Source organism: Hoplias malabaricus, chromosome X2 (genome assembly GCF_029633855.1).
Source record: "Hoplias malabaricus isolate fHopMal1 chromosome X2, fHopMal1.hap1, whole genome shotgun sequence".
In the NCBI taxonomy this organism is placed as follows: Eukaryota; Metazoa; Chordata; class Actinopteri; order Characiformes; family Erythrinidae; genus Hoplias; species Hoplias malabaricus.
Window position 1 is genome coordinate 36,151,009 of NC_089819.1, and position 27,081 is coordinate 36,178,089.

Genomic DNA, 27,081 nt, shown 5'->3' on the forward strand with positions numbered 1-27,081 from the left:
ACTCTTTTACATTTGAGTTTCACTTAAAATGTCCATTTGGATCTAGGGATCTGAAAAATAACAGCTGATGAAACAATTATTTTCCTAATAAAGTTGATATTAATCATAACATGGCACTGATGTGTTTTGTATATGTTAGTCCAATCTAACAAACATTCATTGTCTATAAGATCATATCCAGCCCAGGGTCGTAGTGTAGCTGGATCCCACACAGAATTACTGTGCACAAAACAGGAAGACAGGAGCACACCCTATGCGTGGTATCAGTCCATCATTGGGCATCACATACTCCCCAGTCACTCACACAAATGAGTAGCCAATCCTCCAACATGTGTTTCTGGACTGTGGGATGAAATCAGAGCACCCAGAAGAAACCCATACTGACACAGGGAGAACACACCAAACTCCTTACAGGTAGTCACACAAGGTAATGGCTCAAACTTAAAACTGAATGGAAACGTGTGACGTTGATTCCACTTGTTCTGCTACAACAACAAAAAGTTATTTATTTATTTATTTATTTATTTATTTAAGCAAAATAGACTTGGCTTATCTGTCCAAGAATGCTTGGGCCCCTATTTGTTCACATGTTCCTGCAGCATATTATCAGTTAGAGAGCGTCGCTATTCCTTGGCTTTTTCTTCCACAAGCCCCAGCAGCATCGCGTCCGCCTCCAGCAGCGTGGTGTCGACGGCGGAGCCCAGGAAGCGCGCGCTGAGCTCCAGGTCCCGGAGCCGGAGCCTGACGCTGCTGCCGCGTCGGAACCGCACTCCGTCCGTCGCGGGCCGCCGGCACACGCACGGAAACTTCCCGCCGAAATCGATGTACAGATCGTCCCCTACCACACGCACTATCCGACCGATCACGATTTTGTCCTCTGCTGGGCCCATCTGCATGAGAGGCGAGCGGCGCAGCAGTGCGGCAAAGGAGTCGGTGGATCCGGGAGAGGAGCCTCGTGGCACGGCGGAAGACCGGGGGCGGTGTCGGGTCAGGGATTCCTGCTGGAGATCCAGCTCCGAGTGCTGCTCATACGCAGCGGCGAATCCTGTCCTCGGTGGTGGCGGCTTCTCTTGTGTTTCTCCCGACTCGGAGTTGCAGGATCTCCGCGGCGTTAAAGTCGTAGGCTTAAAGGCGTTTATAAAAAGTCGGTGTCGTACTGCACTCACAACCTTGTGACAAAAACACGCCATGCTGCTCTTTAAAGCAAACCGTTGAACCACTAGGTCTTCGTCAGCGGAGTCACCCTCCCGAAGCACGGGGCTATTACTGCCACCTATAGTACAGTACAGATTACGCCATTCTTTAAGCAAGAGTTTTGGCTAATTTGTTATGAGTGCATGTGTGTTGTCCAGTCACAATAAAACTAAACACACACATAAATTCTTTGCCCACTTGGCACTATCCGTTTATATCATTCAAACTACAAAATTGCCAGCTTGGAGTTTCCTGTCAGGTTTGCTAATTTGCTTCTGTAGCTTCCAATCAGGGCTGCCAGGTTTCTTCTGTAGTTTTCAGACAAAAAGTACAAAAAAGCATGGTAAAATGTATTAAAACAACCAAAATACTAATAATATTGAATTACAGGTGATGTAAATTTTTATATTCTTCCTCGAAGAAACTACCTTGGCGTTTTGTATTTGAAAAAGAAGGGTTCTAATAAGTAGCTGGTATTCGCCAAGAATTGGGACAGATCACATATTTTTCAATGGACAGCGTCACGAAAGTATATTTAAAGAGGACCTTAGCGCAAGAATTAGAACAGAGCCTACCTGCTTTTCGCTTTCGCATTAAACGGTCCCTTTGCTCTTCGGCTACCGTAGTGACGCGCGTATGCGTTGTGTAAACGTCGCTGAATGCAGACGGTGTGAATTTGGACTTCGACTAAACAATAAAGAACATGGATATTATAGTGGTTTCTCCCTCTTTTCGGTTTGTTAACCTTACTATGGAACACGGCTCCACGGTCAGGGAGCTAATAGGACTACTGTCCTCTAAAGACGTAAGTAACATTTTGTCACTTTATAAGTATTTTCTCTGTGCTTGATTCGGTGTCACATTATAAGGAGTTGTAATTTTCTGAAAAATTTTAAATGATATTTTTACCGTAAAATTTCTGAGGAAATCTAGGGACGCTGATGCTGTTGGTTCTTATTCGTTGTTTCCTGTTCCACTTTAAGTGTACGTTAGCTATCCGTTTCATCATTTAATGTGGATCGAAAAATTCGAATAAGGGCAGTTTCAGCAGCAAAGAAAGGAAAATTCGTCTTCCGCAAATAAGGTACAAAGGTACACCCGTCGTTCACCTATTGCCAACAGAATGAGGCAAGTAGAGCTGGACAATGTGAAATTTATATCACAATATATTTCTTAATTTCGGTCAATGCATTCCGATATCAACATGGAAAAAAAAGCCACAGAAAAACTAACAAGAACTCAAAGTAACGTGACACAACTATCAAACAAAAACTTCTTTCCTTTGTCAATATAAATATTTTTAAACTAACATTAAAATTGAGTGCACTGAACCAATGGCAGCACCTTGTAATGAACATCAGTCAGTGACAGATGCTGTAAATGTGTATTTAAACATTTTATATTGTGATATTTATAGATATTGAATTATTGTCCAGCTCTAGTGACAAGGGGACACTAAAGCACTAAATACTGAACAGCTGCACATGGCCCTAATATCACAATATCCGGTGCTAGGCATCAACTAGGGGTACTTACTTTTTTTTAAGAATACCTTTTAGAACAGTGTGGATAGTAGTTGCCACCCTAAACAAGTCATTTTCGGTTTTCTTTTAGGGTTTCCTGTCCTCAGATTTCTATGTGAAGAACAATGGACATATACAAAATGACGATTATGAACTCCAGGCTGGAGCTCTGTATCGTGTGGAGCCTCGTCTTTGTGGTGGCAAAGGGGGTAATGTACACTTATAACATAGTTTTCACTTCATTGTTAAAGTAAAATCATTTTATTGAAGTCCCTGTTTGCAAGAGCTGCAGTTTTTAATATTTTAATATTTCTTAACACCATTGACCCGTCAGAAACAACCAAACACTATGTGCTCTGAAATCATAAACCTGGATGTGACAGAGATATCATACTAAACACTTATTTGATTAAACACTTTCATTCCAAAGTCTGGGACCCTTCATTCAGGGTCTACAAAATGTGTTTTATGTATTTTTATATATTCATATATTATGTGAGCTTTACTTTAGAGTTAATATACATGTAAAAATTAATCACTTAAATATTTTGTGCTTCTTTTTGGTGTTATAAATTAATTATTGCTCCTTTTTAATATTTCTCTGCTCACTTTGCTGATTTTCTGTCCCTGTGACAGGTTTTGGCTCTATGCTGAGGGCTCTTGGGGCTCAGATTGAGAAGACCACCAACCGCGAGGCTTGTAGGGATCTGAGTGGCCGGAGACTTCGAGATGTCAATCATGAAAAAGAGTAAGTGCATAATATCTTTATGGCTTTCTCTAAGCTCTTGTTTTAATATGGGGTAATATGGGATAGCATCTTATTCCAGGGGCATGTAATATATGAAGTCTAAATAGTTTTAGGTTTAGTATATAGAATATGATCTTTTTCTCACTGGTATATTAGTATAACATTATATACAACTGGGGATGTTAATTTTTTAAAAACATTTTAGGAATGCATTTGAAAATGAAAGTAGGAGCTTAAAGTTGGTGATGGCTGAAGCCATACAGTAATGTTTTGTTTTTGTGTTTGTATTTGGGCAGGATGGCAGATTGGCTAAAGAAGCAGGCAGAGCGAGAAGCAGAGAAGGAGCAGCGGCGCTTGGAGCGCATTCAGAGGAAACTGGCTGAACCCAAACATTATTTCACAGATGCAGACTATGAACAGCAGTGCCATGACCTCTCTGAAAGATTGGAGGATTCTGTATTGAAAGGTTTGTTTCTGTAGTCTACATTAAGTTCCAGTTACACATAGGAGTTCCTGATCAAGTGGTTTTGCCCCTGATCCAGATCTGAGTCATTTAATATTGAGTATGTTCCAATATTGATTGCCTATATTCTAAAAAAAAAACTGTTGCAGTGTGCACACTTTAAGTACATTAGTTATTAAAACCAATCCAATGATTGACAACAAAATATCTCTGCACTGCATTAAGAAAAAAAAATGCCTCCATCCAAGATACAAAATACTTTTACAAAATATCAAAGTAAACAGAGTTTCTACAAATTACTTGTGTTCATCTTAGTGCATAATTGCATTAGTAAAACTAGAACTCTCAAAATGAAAGTGCTGTTGGACTAGTTTTGTTCTCCAATTTAACACTTTTCATATTGTGGACGTTTTAGCAGTGTCCAGCCTTTTTATTACACCTGTGTCATCACTGACTTGTCATCAAAGCAGATACGGATCATTTATAAAATTATTTTATTGGCCCCAATACAGATCCTTGACATTGCATCATGACAGTCCTGCATTACATTGGAAACGAGGGATATACCTAGTTTTAAGTCACACAAAATGTAGTAATTATTACAAGGCCAGAATGTAACTTCTGTCTATTCTGTCTAGAATAATAATTTTGGTGTAATCACTACTAGAGATGTGTAGTTTGTGTCACCTTGCAAACCAGGAGTGACCAAAGCTGGACTGAAAGATCGGTAAAAGAAATACTCCATTTTGGGCTTGCTCACTACACATAATCAGTAAAATGTAAACACATTTCAAGCTGATAATAGTGATAGTATAGTGATGTACTTTCTTTATTGCAGTCTCTTTTTTTATTATTATTAATTTTAAAGGAGATAAAATTAATATCTAAATATACTTTGAGCCCTTCCCTAATCCCCTATTTTCCAAAAATGCACCCGATATAGAAGGGCAGAACTAAAACTGGGTTCTTTTGTTACAGGTATGCAGGCATCCTCCAGTGGACTGGTGCAGGCTGAGGAAGGACCTAGTCGCAAACGTCCAGCAAAGAAAAGTGAAAATTCACCTACAAAGAAAAAATGCTTCTGGTAAATAAATATGTAATTATTCATGGTATTGAAGTATGTTCATGAAGTTTTATCATCCAGCAGTTTTTTTTATTGAAGAGATTCTTTTAATCAAAAGCATTCCAGAACAAAGTCTGATCCATCAGGTTTATGATCTGATCCTCACCAATTTTTGTCTGAACATGACCGCTATCAAATTGATAAAGTAAATAGCTGTTACATAATAATAGTGCCTGTTAAGCTATCTTGTGGCACAAGTGAGTGTTAATGTACACACCAATAATATATTCATTGTTAGATTTCAGTAGTTATTCTACATGACATTCTACAATATTGATCAAATTAGTCATTATTCATTCATTATCTGTAACCGCGTATCCAGTTCAGGGTCGCAGTGGGTCCAGAGCCTACCTGGAATCATTGGGCACAAGGCGGGAATACACCCTGGAGGGGGTGCCAGTCCTTCACAGGGCAACGCAGACACACACATACACACATTCACTCACACCTACAGACACTTTTGAGTCACCAATCCATCTACAAACCTGTATTTTTGGACTGTGGGAAGAAAGCAGAGCACCTGGCGGACAACACACCAACTCCTCACAGACAGTCACCTGGAGCGGGAATTGAACCCACAACCTCCAGGCCCCTGGAGCTGTGTGACTGCGACACTACCTTCTGCACCACCATGCCGCCCCAAATTAGTCATTATCTGATTTTTAAACAGTTCAGTATAGAGATTTCGATTTTCACATATCTATCCTTCAAGTGTGTGGTTGTGTGGATAAAGAGCTGGAAAAACACAGTGACTGCAGTCATCACATTATAAACATACATGCACAAAAGAAAATAGCACTTCAGAACTTGTATCAATGTAAAAATGCTTTCAGACAACATCTTAAAGTGATTGGTCTTACAACGTTCTAATTGATATAAAGTATATTTGTTGTCAGCTTGTCTTGGCCAGATTAAAATTTTTTAAAGATGATGATAAAAATGGATGTTAATAGTAGTAGTAGTAGTAATAATTCTGACTTGAGCAGAAACAAATGTTTGAGAAATTATGTGAATCTTGATCAGTGTGAATAGTTTGGTCCTGTTAGATTGAGACAAATATTGCAACAGCTAATGTAATATTTCGGAATCCCCCAGGACTGGTCTCGAGGGCCTGGACAACATGGACAGTTCAGATACAGACAGTGATGAAGGTGAAGTTCAGGCTTGTTTCTTCTCTTCAGCCTCAGCCTGCACCTCTGGGGCTTCCTGTTGCACTCAGCCAGCTGTTGTACCAGCAGTTACCAGCAGAGAGAGTGAGATGTCTGAGGTTCAGGCACAGCCAAGCTGCAGCAGTTCCAGTAGTAGCCCAGCACCCTGCTTGCCCCAGCATAGCGAGGAAAAAGAAGCAGAGGAAGAACAACCCACAGTTGAAGCAAACACCCAGAACAATAGCAATGGACAGGAAACTGAGAAGTCCATTGTCACAAAGACAGAGGACATGGGAGAGAGCCAAAGCTGTCCAGCTGACAACATAGTTAAACAACCAATAGAAACAGTGGTAAAATCACCTTATATTACACACAGTCTGTGTTTTTTGTAGACAATTAGCCAATAGATTGTTGTTTGTCAAGTTGGTAATTTAATTTTTTTTTATTTAAATAAATTTGTGCTTAACCAGTGACTGCATTTTCAGTGTTGCATTGGAGCTATGTGAGGCTAATATACACTATATGGACAAAAGGAAAGAGAAATGTGCTGCTCTGATAGTAGGTAACTTGACACTATATTTTGGAACATTGCTGTGATGACTGGATGCCATTCAGCCACAAACATTTAATGAGGTCAGGTGTTGATGTTGGTTGTTTTTTGCTGAATCACAAAGACCACTTAATCTCATTCAAATAATATTGGATGATGCTCCTTTACTCCAGTGAACACTGTTCCTTTGCTTCACATCCAAATGATGGTTGGGGCTTTATACCATTTTAGCTAAAGCTTGCCTTGTGTAGTTTTTCCAGCAATTGTACAACTAAATGTCTGCGTCAGCAATGGATGCACCTTATCTTATACACCAATTATACATGTGTCTTCAAAGTTTGGATCTATAGTGTGTGTAGTAAGGCATAAGCATCCCTTATTGCTCCTGTAGCTCCAGTGCAAATCTAAAGTAGCAAATTTCAGATGTCAGACATATTTTGGGGCAGGGAAAATCAACATATAATTTAAGCTTTTAGGTGTAGGCTTTTACGGCGCGTGTGTGTAACATTTTTACTGATGGTTACATTCTCTCATTCTATTTTTATTTCTCTCCTCTTTTTCGCTATCCTTCTCACAGCAAACAGAGGGAGACTTGAATCTGCTTTCTGTGAATTGTGTGGAGGATCTGGAGGTGCTAGGTTTGGAGCGTCTTAAGGCTGAACTCCTGCAGAGGGGGATGAAATGTGGAGGAACTCTACAGGAACGAGCTGCTCGTCTCTTCTCAGTCAGAGGCCTGAATCCAGAACAGATTGATCCTGCATTCTTGGCCAAACCCAGCAAGGGCAAGAAAAAATAGCAAGAACTGACTATTTTAAGCCTCACTTCTGTTATGTGGTGATGTATCATGTGGTTCTTCACATATAGTTTAATGTAGGCCTCTTAAATATCCCATAAGAAAGGGTTTTTGTATTTCATGCAATAGTCATAATTTTATAATAAAAATATTAAAATAAATTCATAATGAATGGTGAATTCATTCCGCATTCCAAAGGGAATCTTGCTTAAATCTTGCTTGATTAAAGGGGTATAGTCAGTCAGTAAATAAAATATTCAGTAAATGTTAGCTGGATTAGATGTGTGTGGATTTTTCTTTCTTTTGTACATTTCATTTAGTAAAGTAAAAATGCACATTTCTAGGAAGTTTGTGGAGGTTTTTTATTATATAAAAATTCTGTGGAGTAAAGAGAGTAGAGTGTGATTCTAGTAGTAGTTTGTGTACCTGACAGTTATCTTGCCACTGCAGAATTAATATATATTTTATCTATACATTATATACTCAAGTTTTTCTCAACCTCTTGCTGCATCTGAATAATTGAAAAGCAGTTCTTGAATTTCACCTGCTCTGTAGCTCAAAGCCTCACTAAGAAAATTTACTGGTATGTAGCTTTGGATTGTTACTAGATTAGGCAACATCCAGGAAAGCAAATAGAAAATCAGGTTCAACTATTTGGACACCAGTTTTAATCATATGGAAGAATTTTTATGCTGCTTAATGCAAATAATACCAGACAGAACACCATAATAATGAATGTGTCTCACAAGTAACACATGGTACCTCATCATACTTGTGTCAATTATTACATACTTGTGCCACAGATCTTTACACCAAAAGGGTCGCTGATTTGCTCATTGATATATATATATATATATCTCAGTGGCGGATGCTGGTCTTTCAAGGAGGGGAAGCTCAATTTCGGCCTACATCATAAAATGTGTCGGTTTATAAATATATATATATATATATAATGTGTGTGTGTGTGTGTAATCAGTCCCTGCTGCCACTTGTGCTGTCTTCAAGCCCTCCTCACACATTCATAATTAGAGTTTTGAATTTAAATTTCAAAGAGTTTTGTGAAAAACATTAAAATCATTCAATTGGCGTTTGATTGGGGAACAAAAGGTGCCTACACCTTTCCCCTTTTTAGAGTTTTTGCACCATGACATACATGCCCCCAACTCAGAAAGACTGCATTCATTTAAAAAAAATCAGTTTAATTACATTCTGGTGATATTCATGTGTGTTTATCTTGTAATTATTTTATTTGCAAAATGACTCAGCTTGAAAATCCCACCCTGTAAGTTGATTTGTATTCATATTTGTGATTTAAGAAATGTTGGTCATCTGAATTTACCTCTTCAAGTCTGTTTTCGTAACACCGCAGTGTGCTGAAATTCTCAGCCATGCCACTTATGCCTGATTATTTTGCTCAGGATACGTCTTCTAGAATGCATTTAAAAAGTTAATAAATAAACCTTGACATGTTAAAATGATAGTAAACATATTTTCCATTGTATTGGTTGCTTAATAAGTTACCTTACAGCAATAATATAAAACTCTGTCAAAACCGTAGATGAGTTCTGTCTGGTTTATCCTCCGCGTCAGCAGAGGTCAGTAAAGACTAAAATAAGACTTGTCTAAAGTCATTTTCAAAATGGCCGTTGAAAGTATGAAGTGACATCCCAGGACAGTATTTTTTGGAATTTTAAAGCGTTATTTTTGTGTATTTCAGAGATTTAAATAGTAGCTGAAACGAGAGTAAACTAAGTGTCGATAAAACGTTTTTATTCGAACGTGTCTAAAGTGCAGTGCAAACAGAAACAGCCGGTTATTTGCGTGCTTTCAACCCCATGTCTTTCCCGGCTCCGCGGCCGCAGCCACCCCAACTCCCCCGGGTTGTGCTCCGGACGGTAGAGTGTCAGCAGGGCGCCGTGAGGGCAGTGCGGTTTAACGGTAAACACCACAAAGACCTCTATGGTTCAAATATCTTCCTAGAGAAAAAGTTCACTTAATAAAATCTCCTTTTCTCAAATATGAGTCGACTTTGTTTTAAATGGCCCACAGTATTTGAGACTATAAGCTAAAAATGCTAGAACTGTTGATTTTGTTAATATTAACGATTTTCGTTAGTGATGAATACAGTAATCCTTGGCACATTTATCGCTTTCCAAATGTTTAAGTATATTCTCTGCAATGTAATATAAAAAAAATAATTGCAGACTAGGGTCCAGTTCCCAGCTTAGGCAGGAACATACTGCCAGTAAGAGTCCTTGAGCAAGTCTTTTAAAACTGCACTTGCCTGTACCATGTTTAATTTACCCTGTCAGAATTTGAAGTTCTAGTAACTAAGCAATTGGAACTAGTAATATGATATAAGCTGTGGGTGACTTATATTTAAATATAACTGAGAAACAGTACCTACCTAAGCACTCAGTACAAGTCAATATTCTAACAAAAAAAAACTTTACTTTTCAGCTGATGGCAACTACTTTCTGACTTGTGGCAGTGACAAAAGCCTGAAGTTGTGGAGTGTGAGCAGAGGCACGCTGTTAAAAACCTACACTGGCCATGGCTATGAAGTGTTGGATGTTGATGGGTACATACTTTCTGAATCCATTCTGTTTGTTTAAAAAAATAAAATAATAACAATAAGAAATACGAATAAAATTCTATACTCATGAGCCGTTCTCATTGCTTTTCTTGGAGTGTTTGTTATATTTGTTTATAAAGTAGCAAAAAAAAAAAAAAAAGTTTTGGTACTAGTGCAGTAGTATCATATATCATATATAGCTTTCTATATGAGACAGTTAAGCTATTATAATGTGTGCCCAATGTCAACATGGGGACAAGTAAATTTTGAAGACAGAACTGTGTTCTTTGCAGTTATAGAGCTCCAACCAATACTTTAATAATGAGCTGCAGTGGAAGTATATTCCAGAACTAATCGTCCAGCATCCAGCCCCTGATCTCAAGAATGTTTGTGTGTATATAATGTTAAAAAGTCTTGTGTCTAAATGCAATCAAATCCTTAAAGAAATGTTCCAACATTTAGTTTAAAGCATCCCGAAGATATGTAGAAGCTGTTACTGCTGCTAAGAGTGACACATTGTTAAGCCCATTCATTTTGTAAGAAATATTGGATGAGCCTTTCTTCATATACTTTTAAAAGTATAGTATATTTATCTAGACCTACTTTTATTTTAAAGATTTAATGGTTGGCTCTTCTGTTCTTCCAGCTCATATGATAACAGCCAGCTGTGCTCCTGCAGCTCAGACAAGACTGTGATCCTGTGGGATGTTGCGACTGGGCAGGTCACACGCAAACTTCGCGGACACGCAGGGGTAGGAAGAGTCTACTAGTGTACTTTGGCCTTCCTTCAGTTTCCGACTCTCAGCACAATACTATTAATGCAAAGTATTGCAAATTTAATCTTTTAGATAAAGTGAATGAGAAGTTGTGTCCTTGAGTTTTGTTGAGCTGTAAAGTGGGGTTTTGTTAGCAGAAATTTGTGATGATATTATCAGTTCATAATATGCTGTGTGCGCAGCAGGTAGTGTCGCAGTCACACAGCTCCAGGGACCTGGAGGTTGTGGGTTCGATTCCCACTCCGGGTGACTGTCTGTGAGGAGTTGGTGTGTTCTCCCCGTGTCCGGTTTCCTCCCACAGTCCAAAAACACACGTTGGTAGGTGGATTGGTGACTCAAAAGTGTCCGTAGGTGTGAGTGAACGTGTGTGTGTCTGTGTTGCCCTGTGAAGGACTGGCGCCCCCTCCAGGGTGTACTCCCGCCTTGTGCCCAATGATTCCAGGTAGGCTCTGGACCCACCGGGACCCTGAATTGGATAAGCGGTTACAGATAATGAATGAATGAATGAATGAATATTAAAACAAACTGAAGATCTGAATTAAACATTAATTATTACAAACCTAACTTTGAAAATAATTATATGTGTAGCAAAACAATAACATTTGTTGTGTAGTGTGGCCTACGTCTGTATTTTCTCATATTGAATCATTTGTTTTTCTTATGTAGAGAGTGAACAGTGTGAAATTCAATGAAGAAGCTACAGTGATGCTCTCAGGTGAGTCTCCCCTGTGATCAGTCCTCTTTCTAAATGTGTCCAGCTTTAATTATTTTTTCACACCTTTGGACATTGCTATGGTATCCAATTGAGAAACAACTGACTTTCTTGCATGTGTATAGTTGCTATTTTTCATGTGTTGTTTCAGGCTCTATAGATGGTACGGTGCGTTGCTGGGACACACGATCCAGGAGGATGGAGCCTATTCAGGTCCTGGATGAAGCACGGGATGGTGTCAGCAGTCTGAATGTTGTTGAACATGAACTGCTGACTGGGTGAGGAATAAACTTGTATTACTTATCATACACACACAAACACACACATATATATGTACAGCAGTATCATTCTCTGCTCTTTTGAAAAGGCTTTTACATTAGATGTTGGAATGTTCTCTAGATTTTGTTTATTCAGCCACATGAACATTAATATGGTTCAGCGCTGATTGATGAGGAATAATTCTGAATTAGTTCTGAATCATTAAATATAACTCTTAACAAACAACTGTCTAATTCAGCCCAATAAAATGTTATTATGCTTTATCCATGTAGAGAACATAATTCAACTACTATACAGCCCAATGCTCAGGGAATATATACTTATGTGCTGTTGCTCCAGAGTCTCATATGCACAGCAAATTCACTAGTGCTAAATCAACACTATTAGTGTTAAATTAACACTGTAAGTGTAATAATTTAACACTCTCAGTGTTAAGTTAACACTAATAGTGTGGATTTGACACTGGAGAATTTTCTGTGTGCTATTGTCCAAAGCTTTTATTTAAAAAAAAAAATAATTAATGCTTCTATGTTCATATCCAGTCATTTCTGACTGGCCCATTCATCAACTGTTTAAAATAATTCATCAGTTCTATGGCCTAGTAATACTGTCATCATACTGTCTCCCCTCCCTAATATTTTTTTTTTTTATTGTTACTGTACATGTCTTGCATTGTTACACATATTGCACTTTTGCACTTAGAGAGTGTTCCAAATCCTAGTGAGCTGTCTAACTAGAGAGCATTTTACGCCACACTGTGTGCGCTCCCAACACATAGGTTGTCTTTTTTTAGATACCTCATTATGCTCTCTCCTAAATATCTTTGGCAGATTTTAAGGCAGCATGGAACCCTTTTTTTTTGCCATGAAGGTAATCCCATGATGCAACACAAGAACCACCTCTGTCCATTTCACTCTTCTACCAGAGCAAAAATAATTAAAATCATGATAAAAGCAGGAAGAATAGAATCCACTGCACTGAAACACTGAGACCTCTCTAGTCACTGAGGTAAGGTAACTAGTTGCTGAGGTAACCGGTTTTGTGCTGTGCATGGGAACAAGCCGTGAACCAATCGCTCTCTAACTAGAGCGTCTCTATAATCTGCCTCATGAGGACAGAAGGCCATTAGAATGCTGCCTACTTAAACAGCTGTCTATGTAGTCAGTACCTACTTAGGCAGTTCACTAGGCTTTGGGACAGACATTTAATGTCAGGGGGACGTGAAGGGCGGACTAACGGAGGTGGACGCACACGGTACAACACAGATAATTTATTAATGAAATAACAAAACATACACAAACGAACTAGAGGGAAAACACCAAACGAGGAACTGGAAACAAAACGAGTAGGAATATGGAAAAACACGACTTAGAACATAGCAAAAGAGCACGAAACAACACTACAGGACTGGGGCATGAAACGAGTAAGAGAACAACACAAAACAATACAATAAACAAATCAAACAAATGACCGATAACAGGAAGTGACAACAACGGAACTTAAATACATGAACAAACAAGACACACCTGACACAGATAACAAGGGTAAATGACAAAGGCAGGACAAAGGCAGAGACATGGACAATAACAGACAGACAGAGCCACATGGCGGGGGAAAACAAACAAGATTGGGCCAGGATGTGACATTTAGTCTTTTATGAGTTGTTTTTTGTAGAACCTTGGTCCTTGAGAACTTTGGTCCTGTGTACTGTGCATACTGCATGTGGTTGAAATTAATTGAAGTTAAATTTACTTTGAGTTCATACAACCTCAGTGTGTATAATCTACAACCTGTGTTAGCAATAAGTATACCAGCTGTGTTACAAATGATTTAATATACTGTATGAATATGGCCTTTAATGTGTTAGCATAGTTTTAAAGTAGGACTATTCTGGTGTTGAGATGTGAATATATTCTCTGTATGTTTGTTAGTTCTGTAGATGGCAGACTGAGACGCTATGATCTACGAATGGGTCAGCTGCATGTGGACTTTATCAGCAGTGAGTGTTTCTGATAATAAATGTGCACCTTACTGCTCACAGCAGGTTTGGATCATCCTTAATTTGTTTCTCTGTCTTTGTCTTTATGGTGTGATGCAGGTCCGATCACGTGTGTGTGTTTCAGTCAGGATGGCCAATGTTCTTTGAGCTCCAGTCTGGACGCCACAGTGCGTCTTCTTGACAAAAACACAGGAGAGATGTTGGGAGAGTAAGTCAGCCAAACACTCTTTTACTCTCTCTTTATCTTTTTCTTTAGGTGGGTTTCTATCCAAAACGTTCGCCTATGTTTTGAGTAAGAATATCGACAGAATCAAAATAAGTCCTTCAGATGACTTAGGCACAGTGATCAGGGATGTCATAGAAATGAAGAAGGAGAGATCTCTGAGTGGGTTGTTTATGTCAAAATCACACTTTATATCAAAAAGCTTGATTTAGTATTTTTTGGTTGTGTGTCTGTGTCATTTCTGTGGCACAGAACTTGTTCTTAATATTTTGAGTGGAAAATGCTGTGTCTCTGACTTTTGCTCAGTGCTGCTGTGTGTCTAACTATATTCCACACATGCTTTAAAATAAGAAGCTTGGATGCTGGTGTGAGAACAAAGTCATCAAATTCATAGAGGAGAGAAGAGGAAGGAGAGTTTGGGGGAGTCCATTAAAAGCCCATGGTCACAGGATCAGTATGGGGCTCTGGCGCTCCCTTTGTTGCATGCGCAGTATTTATAAACCAGCTGAAACGTCATCATTTATTTGAGAAATGCTCTTTCATCAGCCTTTTGCGCATTTGTGCTTTAGCCATATTCTGCATTTTCTACCTCGTTTGAGCGTGAATCTCTTTTGGCAATATTTGGTTGTTTTTTCTAATTTTCCGTTTTCCATCCAGATTTTTTAGTGCACATTTTCATAATTCCCAAAAACTCTGAGTACTCTCTTAACTGAGAGAAGCTTTGCTGTGACAGTTATAAATGTTGTCTCTGACTCTGCTCCACTGTCTTGTGGTGTTCTGCAGGGTTCGTTTCTGGGGCTGTTGTTATTTTCACTTTACATGCTGCTTTTGGGGCAGATCATATAGTTTGAATATTGCTTAGCATTTATTTTCTGATGATATCCAGCTTCATCTTTCATTTAAACCTACTGAAATCCAGAATTTACATAGGCTCATTGACTGTCTGGATGGTATCAGGGACTGAATGATTGAGAATTTCTTACAGCTAAATGTTGATAAGGCAGAGGTTCTAATTGTTACTCCTAATAAAGTGACTTCTGTGATCAAAAAATCTCTTGGGCTTCTTTCTCCTGCTGTCCACTCTAGGTGTTATATTTGACCAGTCCTTGTTGTTTGACACACGTTAAACAGCTGACAAGGTTCTGTTTCTCTCATCTGAGAAATATTAGTAAGTTAAGATCTGTAGTTTCAAACGCAGAGCTAGAGATGATTATTCCTGCTTTTATTTAATCTCACATTGATTATTGTAATGCACCCTTCTCCTTACTTAGCATGTCTGCTCGTAACTGCTTGCAGGCAATACAGAATGGTGCAGCTAGTTTGCCTACTAAGCCAAATAGATGATCTCATATAACACCATTATTAATATCTCTGCATTGACTTCCTTTCGAGCAAAGGATTTAGTTTAAAATTCTTACCCTTTCTTATAGAACTTTACATGGTGCTCCCTTTTATATAGCCAATCTACTTCATCCACACGTATCAGTGCGCTCCCTTAGGTCAAGTAACTCGAATCTGTTCTCTGTCTGCGTTCCCAACTGAAGACCAGTGGGGATCGAGCATTTGAGGTTGTTGCTCCTAAATTATGGAATACGCTACCAAACTTTTTAAGAGTTGCTGATTCAGTGGAGACTTATGTTTGGTCATTTTAGATTATGTAGGATTACCTAGTTTGTAAAGCACTTTGTGACTGTTGTCTGTGATAAGTGCTGTATAAATAAATTTTACTTACTTACTTACCACCTTAACCAGTCAATATTGATGATGCCTACACACTCTGAAAGGCAATGTCTACAATTGTGGGGAACTGCATGTCTCTCTGCTTTGTTTACATTCAGAAGCTCTGTGTCTTTTTAAAGTGGGACAGTATGTTTGAGGAGAAAAACAACTGTTGTGTGTATGTGGCTGGAGTTTACATTGTCTCTAAGTTTTAATTCACTGTTTACCAGAATTACCGTAGGAAATTCATTAGTATTTAGGTTTAGTATAATTAGATTGCTAATTTTATTAGCTTTGTGTATGCTTGCTACTCCTGTGCAGGTACACTGGGCATAAGAATAAAGACTATAAATTAGACTGCTGTTTATCCAACAAAGACACTCATGTGCTGAGCTGCTCAGAGGATGGCCATGTCTACTGCTGGGACCTGGTGGAGGTGCGTTAGTATTACTGATACATGTGATGCAATAGAACCTAAACTACTTGCCAAAATATTCCCTCCTATTTGATGCTAGTTTAGAGTTTTGTGTTGTATTTCTTGGCCCAAACCACTTTGTCTCCTGTTTGCAGTGCTGGGTCTCAGTATGAACACCTGATATTTTTCCAGCACCTTGAGGAAATTTTGCTGAATATTACTAAAAGTATATTGGATAGTAAATGTACACAGCACCATTTAATACATCCTCTACAAGGAAAACATAAATTAGGAATATTTCTGCAAATTATACTGCAGATTTTTTCTTTGTTAAATCAGAGTTAGAATACAAATACAACATGCAATAACTTTTCACAGTTATTTTCCTTAATGTGTCAAATTCAACAAGTAAACAATAATGTAATTGCACATAGCAGTGTGCAATGTGTAAAGTAAGATCTGTGTAAAAGACATTTAAAAAGTTAAAAAGACTTATTTTTTTGAAAAATTTTGAAACAATTCCCAGTTACAGTGTATACTTTAATGTTGTGGTTAGTATGCTGTTTTAATTAGAAAATGACTTATACTCATATTCAATAATTTCTTTCCTGACACATTTAGCAACTGTTAAATATAAATAATCAGTCATATTGCACTTTCTGCTTCCAGGGATCACTCACTCTGAAGCTGCCTGTTGGAAAGGCCGTTGTCCAGTCTTTGTCCTTCCATCCGACAGAGCCCCAGCTGTTGACCTCCATGGAGGGGCGTGTGCAGGTTTGGGGGACAGAGCCAGAGAACACAGAGGAGCAAAATATCATGGCTGACCAATGACTAGTCAGTGTCATTAGATGAGCTGGACTCATTACCCTAAGAACTTGTGTAAATTTATTTTTGCAGTAATGCACATATTGTTATACTCTTTGTATTACACTGACTGAATAAACATGTTTAAACAGGCTTTTAAAAGCTTTCAGGTGGTCCTCATAAAATAATTTACTGTAAGTTTTATCGTTTGGGGACACAGTTTTGAAGCATCACTTATATAAACAAATGTTTTGTCACATGACAAGTTTCCTAGTATTGAGGAATTAATAATCCCATTCATCACAACAACGATTTGAGCATGTAAAAGATTTCTGGTTTTAATAATATCTGTACACAAATATACAGCATAGAGAAATGAAATATTTAACAATAAATAAAAAAATCTTTAAAAGATAAATAAATAATTTAGTGTACATAAATACATTATTACTTCTAGGGCTGTCTTAATTCTTACAAAATGCTTTAGCTCACCAAATACAATTCTAGCAAAGTAAACCAGATCAGAAAATACAACTGCAGTGTTTCATTATACATGTTGCTTATTAACATGGAATGTATTTCTGTATGTTATGTACAGCCTGAGTGAGTCTGAAATGCAAATTTTGTTTGCTGAAGACTGGTCAAGGTTTCTGGCACAATCCTATTAAATGTACAATTTGTATAGCCATCACAACACAGAACAGTGATCAAGCTTAAGATTGTTTTGATGTCCTCAAAAGCAAAACTAGCAAAAGAGAACAAGTCAGAGTCAAAGCTGTTTTGGTCAAAAAGGCAGTTTTCTCTGAAAATGTAGATTTACAATGGAGCTAAATATTTTCCTATTAGCGACCAAACTGCATGCCTTATCAAAACTATGACCCATGTATAATTTCATCAAATACAATCAACAAGCATATACACAAACCTTTTGCTCTGGAACCTGAAATTATGTACGGTCTGAGCCAGTCTGTGAAATATATCATCTCTTGGTCTCCCATTCAGGAAGGGTTTGAGGAGATTTTTGTCAACAAATCACAGACCCTCCCCAGCCAATTAGCCCATGCAGCTGCAAGCAGAGGCTGAGAGCTTCTCCACTTTGTGCCAGCGGTGGGCATTGTCAAGGAAGGCCATGTCCTCATGGCGAGTGGGGCGGCAGCAGGTTGTTTGGTACCCCACTGTATTAGTGTGTGGCAGTGTGCCACTCTGCTGAAGGTTTGCCAGTGTGAGGTCGTGGTTTGACGGCAGGCGGGGGCAGGCACCCACACAGTATTTGAACAGCACCATCTCATCAGAGTCGTATCCCAGGCCCAGGTCTCGCACCTGCAGCAGGATGGAGCGCAGGCCACATGGTGCATCGGCACTGCGGCGTGACCGAACCACACCCTCCTGATGTCCCTGCTCTTCTCCACTTCCTTCTCTTAGCTCCACAGGGTGCTGGGTTCCTTGGTCCCTCAAGGCTGAAACAGACAGGTCAGGTCAAAATAAAATTTCTAAGGCCACAGATATAAATGATGTTCAATGTTCCATGAAATATTGGTAACTAAGCTGAATTGTATACATTATAACGGTATGTAAATCATTGTTTTTAATCCATTGCATTTAAAATGGATGGATTGTACCTTAAAGGAACACTAGGAAGGTTGAATTTTTTTGCTCCTTGGGGTTTCCCTCTAGTGTAAATTATTTTTATAGCAATGTACTAAATTCAGAGGAGGGTGGGTGTGGTTTCCTACACCCTTCTACAAGTTACATAGTGCAGTTTCTGCAACACTGGGCCCAGAGTAGCAATGACAGACTCTGTTTTCATATTAAAGGTCAGTGAAACATCACACAGATACTGAAGTTGTACTTTCAAGGTAAAAATACTAATGTTCCTTTAAGTGTAACATTGTAAGAATATATAATAGGTTATATATATAAGGGACATTATCCCTTTGTGTCGTACCATTAATAACATTGCAGGTGATTGTTAAAAAATAAAATACAGTTCAGTTTGATTATTAAGCATTACATGGCCATACTCAGTTTATTATCTACAAAAACATAAACTACAAATCAGGACTTAGTACTGACAGAATCACAGTATGACATATCTGGGATCATGCACATTCAGGCCAGTGATAAAGATTACCAGTGTCTGTTCTAAAGCAAGGACACTTATTAAATTCATCTCATCTGAATTCAAAGTTCATGACCTCTTGGCTTACCCAGTAGTGTCTGTAGCCAGTGTCCCTCTCCTAGTTGAACACAGAAGAATAGCATTATGAACTTCAGAAGGGATCTCATCTTTTGTTTTTTTCTATATTCTGCTCCTTGTATGGCGAATAGGGGCGAGTCCGTCGATGATGCTGAGGCATTCTGGAGACTTTCATATATATACTCATCTGAGGAGGCACAGGGAAGGGGTTTTGTTTTTGCCCCTCCCTCCCCCACCATCCCTCTCACCTGTGGCCAGGGCAGGTGATCAATTCTAGAGCCAAAGGCCGGTTTGATCTCCAAAAAATGTACATTAAAATGGCACAAAATATTTTATTTATTAATTTTTTGACAGTCACAGGTGTTTTCCAATGCAGGGCCTTGAGCTTATGGGAGATGGTGGTAAATCATGTAGAGCTGGGCAAAACATTCATGTTTATCTGAAAGGCTTTGGATGCAAGGCTTAATATCTTGGGGCTATGAAGGTCCTCTCATGCATATGCGACATGGCCCGGAAATTTTAACATTGTTAAAACCATGAAAGTGGGATGTACAGATGGACGAGTCATAAAAAAAGAACAACATAGACCATGGCAGACATGTTTCTGATACTCCAAGAATGATGACTGTTTTCTGAAATCCAAGCATAAATTTTGGGGATTTTATCAGTATTTTTTTTTTACCAACATTCCTTAAATAGCTAATGCTGGAGGAATAATGGAATGTTTCTGGCTGGCAGTAGGATAAGAGCACAGTCATACGTTTCCCTGTGCTTTATATGGTTATGCTCAGGGGAAGAGCCCTGAAAGGCGTGTACATGGGCATTTATTTGATTTTAATCTTTTTTTTTCTTTCTTTCTATTAGTAAGTATTAATGCCATTTTCACAGTAAATATTTATGAGGGTAGACTGTAGACTGACCACATGCTGTCAGAACCAACACAACTGCAGGGTATCTATTATCGACAAATGTACATGTAGTATAAGATCTGGATTTAATGACACGTGCCCTTTTAGGGACTGAAAGAGGATATTAATCAAGATCTTCAAATATGATATGGTTTATATATATTAATAATTTGTGTACATTAATTTTAATTCAGTTGTCACACACAGTATATTGTCTTGAATTACCAGTGGAAGCAGAAGCCAGTGAGAGGTCTGGTTGTTCCATAATATTCGGAAACTACAGCTGTGCTCTAACCTAGATTTCTAAACGTATGTTACTTCATCATTCGTTGTCTATAACCGCTTATCCAATTCAGGGTTGTGGTGGGTCCAGAGCCTACTTGTGGGAACATATCCTGCGGACAAGGGAAAGCTCACCAAACTTCTCACAGACATTCACCCAGAGCGGCACTTGAGCTCACAACTCCATGACCCTGGAACTGTGTGACAGCGACACTATATCTGCTGCGCCACTGTGCCGCCCTATATAAATTCAAATTAATTAATAATGTTTTACAGTGGGGTGGCATGGTGGCGCAGCAGGTAGTGTGGCAATCACACAGCTCTAGGGACCTGGAGGTTGTGGGTTCAAGTCCCACTCCTGGTGACTGTCTGTGAGGAATTGGTGTGTTATCCCCGTGTCTACGTGGGTTTCCTCTGGGTGCTCCGGTTTCCTCCCACAGTCCAAAAACACACGTTGGTAGGTGGATTGGCGACTCAAAAGTGTCCGTATGTGTGAGTGAATGTGTGTGTGTTGCCCTGTGAAGGACTGGTGCCCCCTCCGGGGTGTGCTTCCACCTTGCGCCCAGTGATTCCAGGTGGTCTCTGGACCCACCGCATCCCTGAACTGGATAAGCAGTTACAGATAATGAATGAATGTTTTACAGTGTATTTTTTACAAATTATGTCTGTAGGTCCATTATGGTTTGAACATTTTTTAGAAAGGGAAAACATGAGGATAAAATTCTAATATTTGATAATGTACTCTAATTTATGTTCGAACAGTAAGGCATTTATCACTTTGTAATGTTGTCATACCTTTTCATTAAACTAAAGACATTCAAGGGCTGAAAAACATCAAGTGATGAAGCTTTTCATTTAATTTTGTCCTATTCAAACTGTTATTAAATTGTGCAACAGGGTCTCGTTTTGCTACATTTTGCATTTCAAATTGCACCACTGATGACCCTTCACCAAAAAAAGGATACTAATATCAGAATACTAGGAATATACTTGTAAGTATTGGCCCATGTTTTAGTTTATAGAAGTATATTTTAAGAATATATCATGTGTAAGAGTTTTAGTACACAACTAGATTAAATCTAAGATACTAAAAGTATATTAGAATGTAGGTATTTTTTTACTAGTTATATACTTCTATCACACTTATAATTGTAATGGATTATATGTATTAAGCCATTTACAATATCCTTAAACCCATCCTGATATGTTGAAAACATACATATTTTATTAGCCTATTCCAAGTATTCATAAATGTGTGTATGAAGAGATATGAATCTGCCAACCCTGAGTGAAAAAGCAGACTTGAAACTTTGTCTAAGCCTGACTGTAAGCCAAAATCTAATCATAAACCTAACCCTAATCTTAACTTGAAGATTTAATTGCAGAGTCTAGAAAGATAGAAGCAGTGATTTCAGTGATACAGTTTATTTCAGCTCTTCTTTGAGTAAATAAATGAGAGTTTGAGTTTATGCATTGAAACAACGCCACCAGTTGATGTGTGCTCACTTAGTGAACATACAATATCTACAGTTTGTGATAAAGTAACATTTGACAACGTTTTAGTAGGTATGAACTTTTAGTGGTTAATTTACATTTTAGGGATGAAATCATGTTGCTCAAAAATATTGTCAATAAAATCAGCTTCTGTTTCTGTGTTGGTTAAATAACACCGTGTACATCAAGAAAAAAACCCCAAAAAGACTTATGATAATGATTTGTCTTATACTAACATAGTAAATGTTTGCACAGTGCAGAAGTCCAGCCAAGATGCCTCTAAGCTCAGAGAAATCAATGGCACTTCTAGACAGTTAGCTTAAGCCTTCCTTCTCATAAAATATTAACAGACTTCTGAACGACATACTGTAGTGCTTGATAAATGTTTCCCAAAGTAATCCTGAGCTCATGTGGTTATACTGAAATTAAATGAAGTATTGTTCTTGATGCAGTGCTGTTTGAAGGACTGGAGATCACAGTTATTCAGGTTTGGTGTGTGCTCTTGCCTTTCTGACAAAGATTCCTTTGAATTTTTAAAATTACATTATGCATTGTAGGCAGTGAAATCAAATTCCTCTCTATCTTTATTTGAAGAACATAGCAAACTAAACTATTTTTCTTACATGTTTGTAGGCAAAGGGGGTGAACCTCTTGTCATTTTAGCTTTCAAAAAGCCTTTCTTGGATTCTGCTTTTGGGCTTTAATGGCAGCAAAGGAAGTAGGTTTACAAGAGACATAAAGCTTACCAGACAAAACAGGTAAAATCTTCATATTTTCATATTAATTGTTCATACATAGTTTTGGAATTATTACCTTTCCAACATTTTCTGATTTGGGGTTTTAAATACCAAAAGTATTCGATCATCAGCCTCCACAGCTTGAGTGACATCCCATTCTTTATCCACAAGGTTTAATATCATATTGGCCTTTCCTTTTGCAGCTATAACAGCTTCAAATCTTCTGTACAGGTTTTCCACAAGGTTTAGGAATGTGTTTATGGGACCTTTTTAACATTCTTTCAGAAGCGCATTTGTGAGGTCAGACACTGATGTTGGACAAAAATGCCTGGCTTGCAGTCTCCATTCTAATTCATACCAAAGGTTTTCTGTCAGGCTGAGGTCAGGCCATTTGAGTTCTTCCACACCAAACTCATTCATCGAAGGCCACATAAAGTTTGGAGGTCTGTAGTAATTGATTATGCAGAAAGTTGGCAATCTCTGCGCATTATAGCCCTCAGCTTCCGCTGAACCTGTGCCGTCATTTTTCATGGCCTACAACATGTGAGTTTCTGTCATTCCCAATTTCTTCAACTTTATTATAATACCACTGGCAGTTGACTGTGGAATATTTTGTAGCAGTGGTGGACTCAGACTGTTTGAAGGGCGAAAATATAAAAAGGCACCTAGTGCACGACACAGGGCCCCACCCACGTGCCAAAATCCTGTGATGCACCATGTATGTTAAAAAGATTTGATCCTTTATTTTTTTTATTTAACATTACATTATTAGAATTTGATTACACATTGCAAATATAGACTGTCAGGTCATCAACTTTGGGAAAGCCAGGAGAGGTATTACAAGAACATTGCATCATGTTTTCTCACTTGGAAGAGCATATGAGAGGGCACTTCACAAGTTTTTTTATTACGGGGATGTGGAATTTATCCCATTGTGGAAACACCTATAGGACACTATTTAACAGTTTCTCCACAGGCTTCCATTAGAATATTTACCCATATTTCCATGTAGATACACCCTTTGCATTACATTTTTGCTACTGGAAAGGGCACTCTCAAGGAGGGGCACAATAGAGGACACTTAATAATACATTATTTTTTACTGAAAGCAACCATATAAGGGCACCTTTTAAGAGGCCTAATCAAATGTTCTTGCTCTAGAGGGCACACCATCATAATTTATTGCAAAAAACTGCACCTAACAACTGCACTCTTATTTATTTGCCATATAAAGGGCAGTTAATAAGGCACTTTGTCTTGTTATGCCACTCTAGAGGCCACTTTAGCAAAGCTTTTTCAGCCATGGGCCACCAGTGTTTAGTAGCGAGGAAATTTCAGGACTAGGCTTATGGCACAGGTGGCAACCTATCACAGTACCATGCTGGAATTCACTGAACTCCTGGCCATATAGTGTGCATACACATTTAGGATTAGATGCCTGTAACACAAACATTGGGACATAAATCACTATTAGTGCTTTTCCACTGCATAATCCCTGCTCTACTTGACTTTACTCACTTGGTACCCTACCCTACTTTTTCAATAGGAGACAGATTTAGATCATGTGGCATTGTTTTGCTGAAATATATGGACTTCCTTTAAAAAGACATCACCTCAATAGCTCTCTAAAATCTAAGGTATACACCTCAGCAACAATGGTACCTTCACACATAAAATTCAACCATGCCTCTGGTTTTTTTATGCAGATGCAGACTGGGCTGTGTGAAAATAATTTAGCTATAGATAGGCTCTGGATTAAACAAGCTTTAAATTTTTACCATGGATATACATCATCCACATTAAAATAACCCAGGATCAATGGAAAAGGTATCTGAACAATTTGGCATATGGCTTAAGTCTGAGGGGGCCAGTAATACCACATGCTTTACAGGGAAACTTCCATACACAATTCAACATCTGTCTGTTTTTCCCACTCAGAAGCAATCCATCACCTGCAGGATTAGAATCATAGCTCTTTCCATTGCTGCTAGACTCATGCTGGCTTTATATTCTGTTGTTGATTAGGTTGGAGTTCACAGAATGATTCTCCAAAAGTACTGTGACATTTAGACATTTTTAATGAGGGTGTTAGTTCTGAAGTTCTTTTTATTTCTGCAAATCTTGAAAGTTTATTATAACTGAAAACAGAAAAGTATTATTTGTGAATAAGGACAGTATTGTAGTTGAATATGGCATGTGGTAAGTGTGTGTTGAGACTTGTAGTTCAGTGGTCCTGACTAAACAAGAATATAAAACATTGTTACATTTTGTCCTTTTTTGGTTCAAGTTCACACTACAGTCACTTTTACAATCGAACCAAAGGAAGTAAAGAAAAGTAAAAGGTAACACTTTAAATTACAGCTTGCTAATTACTGGATAAGTACAGAGTAAGTACCTGTTAAGTAAGCTATAAGATAAAATAAGTACTCAATAATATAATAAGTACTTTTATTTACAAATAAGGTACTGAACTATTTACTGAACACGTTGTACTTCTAAGCATAATTATAGATTATAAAACTGAATAAAATATGACAGTTTATGCAAGTGACTATTATTGTCATTATTATAAATAAGGAATGCAGCTAATATTTTGAATTCACTGTAGTTCTGAATTTAATTATACATCCTATAAAATGATTTAAAGTGCACATACAGAGAAGGACGTTGTCAGCTACTTTCATTACAGGCACTAGCAGAATTTCATGGTACTTTGAACTCATTACAGGTTCAGGACATGTGATTTACTACAATAATCATCATCACATACTCTGGAGATATTCTACACTGTATTGAGTCATTATATGTACATAGCTGACTAAAGATGAAATGGGTGTTTTTCTTCTGCTCACATGGGTACGGCAGGGAATATGCATCTGTGCTGGTTTCCAGACTTTCCGGCTTCCTCAACTCAGCAGACTTATCTTTTGGTTATTGTCCTTTTATATATTTTATATATTTCTTTTATATATTTAACATCTTTTGAACAACCCAGACAATAAAGTAAATGCGCACTCTCCAGACTTAACCTTAAGTGTTATATAAGTAGAGCTTAATATCCAGTACCTTCCTGTAACTTACCATTAAGTACCCTGCAAAATAGGAAGTGCAGGCTGTAAATTAAATGTAGCTTTGTACCAGGCACTTTCCTGTAACATACCCTTAAGTACCCTGTAATATACAGGGTTCATACACATCTTTAACCAACAAATTTCCATGATTTTCCATGCCTTTGAGGCAAATTTTCCTGACCATACATTCTCTGAAACATCTGTGTAGACAAATTGAGATTAAAAAGATATTTGTGTAATATAATATATATATTAATGAACATTAATGACAAGCCAAATATGGTTTGGTTAAAAAAATAAACATTTATTGGAGTCACACTGATGCAGTGTTTTGCAGAATTAAATGTGTGAAACCCTGAGAAGTCCATTAACATAAGTAATTAGCATAAATAACTGGGAGACAAGTTGAAAAAGTATTTAGTAAATAAAAGTGTCCATTAATTTCACTTAACATTAATTTCAGCAGTCAGTATTATTAGAGACTGTTTTGGAACACAAAATTTCATAATCAACACAATTTTAAATGAACTATGCCACTTCTTTACCATTAATCTAACTGGCCATTAACAACCTCCCTGTTTGAATCCCCCTGACACACTTTATTTTTTAACTTCTGCAAGCTTCTCATTAATGTGCTTTTCAATTTTGAGTTGAGATGCTTTCTTTTCTTTTGCAGTCTGATGGAAACTGTTGGATTTTGTGATGAAGACAAGCATAATCTTCACCACATGCCAAAAAATCTCAAGGTTCTTGATATACTTTGTATTGAGAAACAGCCATTCTCAATCCACCGGTGCTTGCAAAACTTCAGCATTGGAACACTGCATCCAGTTGCTGTTATTAAATCAGCGTGATGAGCAGGGCAGTCATGGAAAAGCCATAAAAGGCTAGAGAGTCTGTGTTCAACTTCCCATCCAGAGGATTTATACCCATCTCTGAAAGCACTGTGCAGTATGTGCAACACACACGAACCAATGTTGATTAGTGATTTTCACACATCAATCTGTACTTGCTTCTGAACTTTCCAATTTACCTTGTATTTAGTTTTTACCTGTGAGCTGTGCCATAACCTGACATTCATGTCTAACTGTTTAGCCTGTAAATAGCGGTTCATGCTTTCATCATATAACATAACATACTTTGCTTGCTTCTGGACAAAGTCAAATTCTTAAATAAAATATGACACCAACCTAAATGAACATATTTACAAGCACTTGCGTTCACCACATGCAAATCTGGCAGCTATCTGGCTGTCAGGGATCATGACCCAAAAAAGCCGGCTTGTCTTCACATGACTTAAAGAAATAGTGAGAATTAGCCACATTTAGCACCCATAGTACCCCCTGAA

General features: G+C 38.1%; 3 protein-coding genes across 5 annotated transcripts; 2 read left to right on the forward strand and 1 right to left on the reverse strand.

Annotated features, from left to right (window-relative positions):
• Nucleotides 1-169: 169 nt before the first annotated feature.
• On the forward strand, nt 170-7,691 carry LOC136676608 (splicing regulator SDE2-like). Of its 2 annotated transcripts, none has more exons than XM_066653716.1 (7): nt 170-427; nt 2,809-2,926; nt 3,354-3,465; nt 3,762-3,931; nt 4,907-5,012; nt 6,147-6,549; nt 7,327-7,691. In XM_066653716.1, the coding sequence occupies exons 3-7, from the start codon at nt 3,365-3,367 to the stop codon at nt 7,543-7,545; spliced, it is 999 nt and encodes a 332-aa protein (XP_066509813.1). In that variant the 5' UTR covers nt 170-427; nt 2,809-2,926; nt 3,354-3,364; the 3' UTR covers nt 7,546-7,691. The 2 variants fall into 2 exon arrangements, with proteins under 2 accessions (XP_066509813.1, XP_066509812.1); XM_066653715.1 differs by lacking the exon at nt 170-427 and adding an exon at nt 1,568-1,999.
• LOC136676612 (small ribosomal subunit protein bS1m-like) lies at nt 403-1,861 on the reverse strand. Of its 2 annotated transcripts, none has more exons than XM_066653722.1 (2): nt 1,770-1,861; nt 403-1,502 (listed from the first exon to the last, which is right to left on the reverse strand). In XM_066653722.1, exon 2 carries the CDS (start codon nt 1,188-1,190, stop codon nt 624-626), a length of 567 nt encoding a protein of 188 aa, XP_066509819.1. In that variant the 5' UTR covers nt 1,191-1,502; nt 1,770-1,861; the 3' UTR covers nt 403-623. The 2 variants fall into 2 exon arrangements, with proteins under 2 accessions (XP_066509819.1, XP_066509820.1); XM_066653723.1 differs by lacking the exon at nt 1,770-1,861 and adding an exon at nt 1,623-1,644.
• A 1,484-nt stretch (nt 7,692-9,175) lies between the features above and the next one.
• LOC136676610 (WD repeat domain-containing protein 83) lies at nt 9,176-17,340 on the forward strand. Its single transcript, XM_066653719.1, has 9 exons — nt 9,176-9,480; nt 10,003-10,123; nt 10,764-10,869; nt 11,560-11,608; nt 11,757-11,883; nt 13,816-13,883; nt 13,983-14,091; nt 16,147-16,261; nt 16,910-17,340. Exons 1-9 carry the CDS (start codon nt 9,378-9,380, stop codon nt 17,069-17,071), a joined length of 960 nt encoding a protein of 319 aa, XP_066509816.1. The 5' UTR covers nt 9,176-9,377; the 3' UTR covers nt 17,072-17,340.
• The last annotated feature ends 9,741 nt before the right edge of the window (nt 17,341-27,081 follow it).

Bases quoted from the DNA above. Each gene is read 5' to 3' on its own strand.
- LOC136676612 (XM_066653722.1), bottom strand. From the start codon at position 1,190: ATGGCGTGTTTTTGTCACAAGGTTGTGAGTGCAGTACGACACCGACTT.
- LOC136676608 (XM_066653715.1), top strand. From the start codon at position 1,898: ATGGATATTATAGTGGTTTCTCCCTCTTTTCGGTTTGTTAACCTTACT. The intron at 3,466-3,761 runs GTAAGTGCATAA...GTATTTGGGCAG, and splicing joins GATGTCAATCATGAAAAAGA to GATGGCAGATTGGCTAAAGA. The intron at 6,550-7,326 runs GTAAAATCACCT...TCCTTCTCACAG, and splicing joins AACAACCAATAGAAACAGTG to CAAACAGAGGGAGACTTGAA.
- LOC136676610 (XM_066653719.1), top strand. From the start codon at position 9,378: ATGTCTTTCCCGGCTCCGCGGCCGCAGCCACCCCAACTCCCCCGGGTT. The intron at 9,481-10,002 runs GTAAACACCACA...TTTACTTTTCAG, and splicing joins GAGGGCAGTGCGGTTTAACG to CTGATGGCAACTACTTTCTG. The intron at 13,884-13,982 runs GTGAGTGTTTCT...GGTGTGATGCAG, and splicing joins GCATGTGGACTTTATCAGCA to GTCCGATCACGTGTGTGTGT.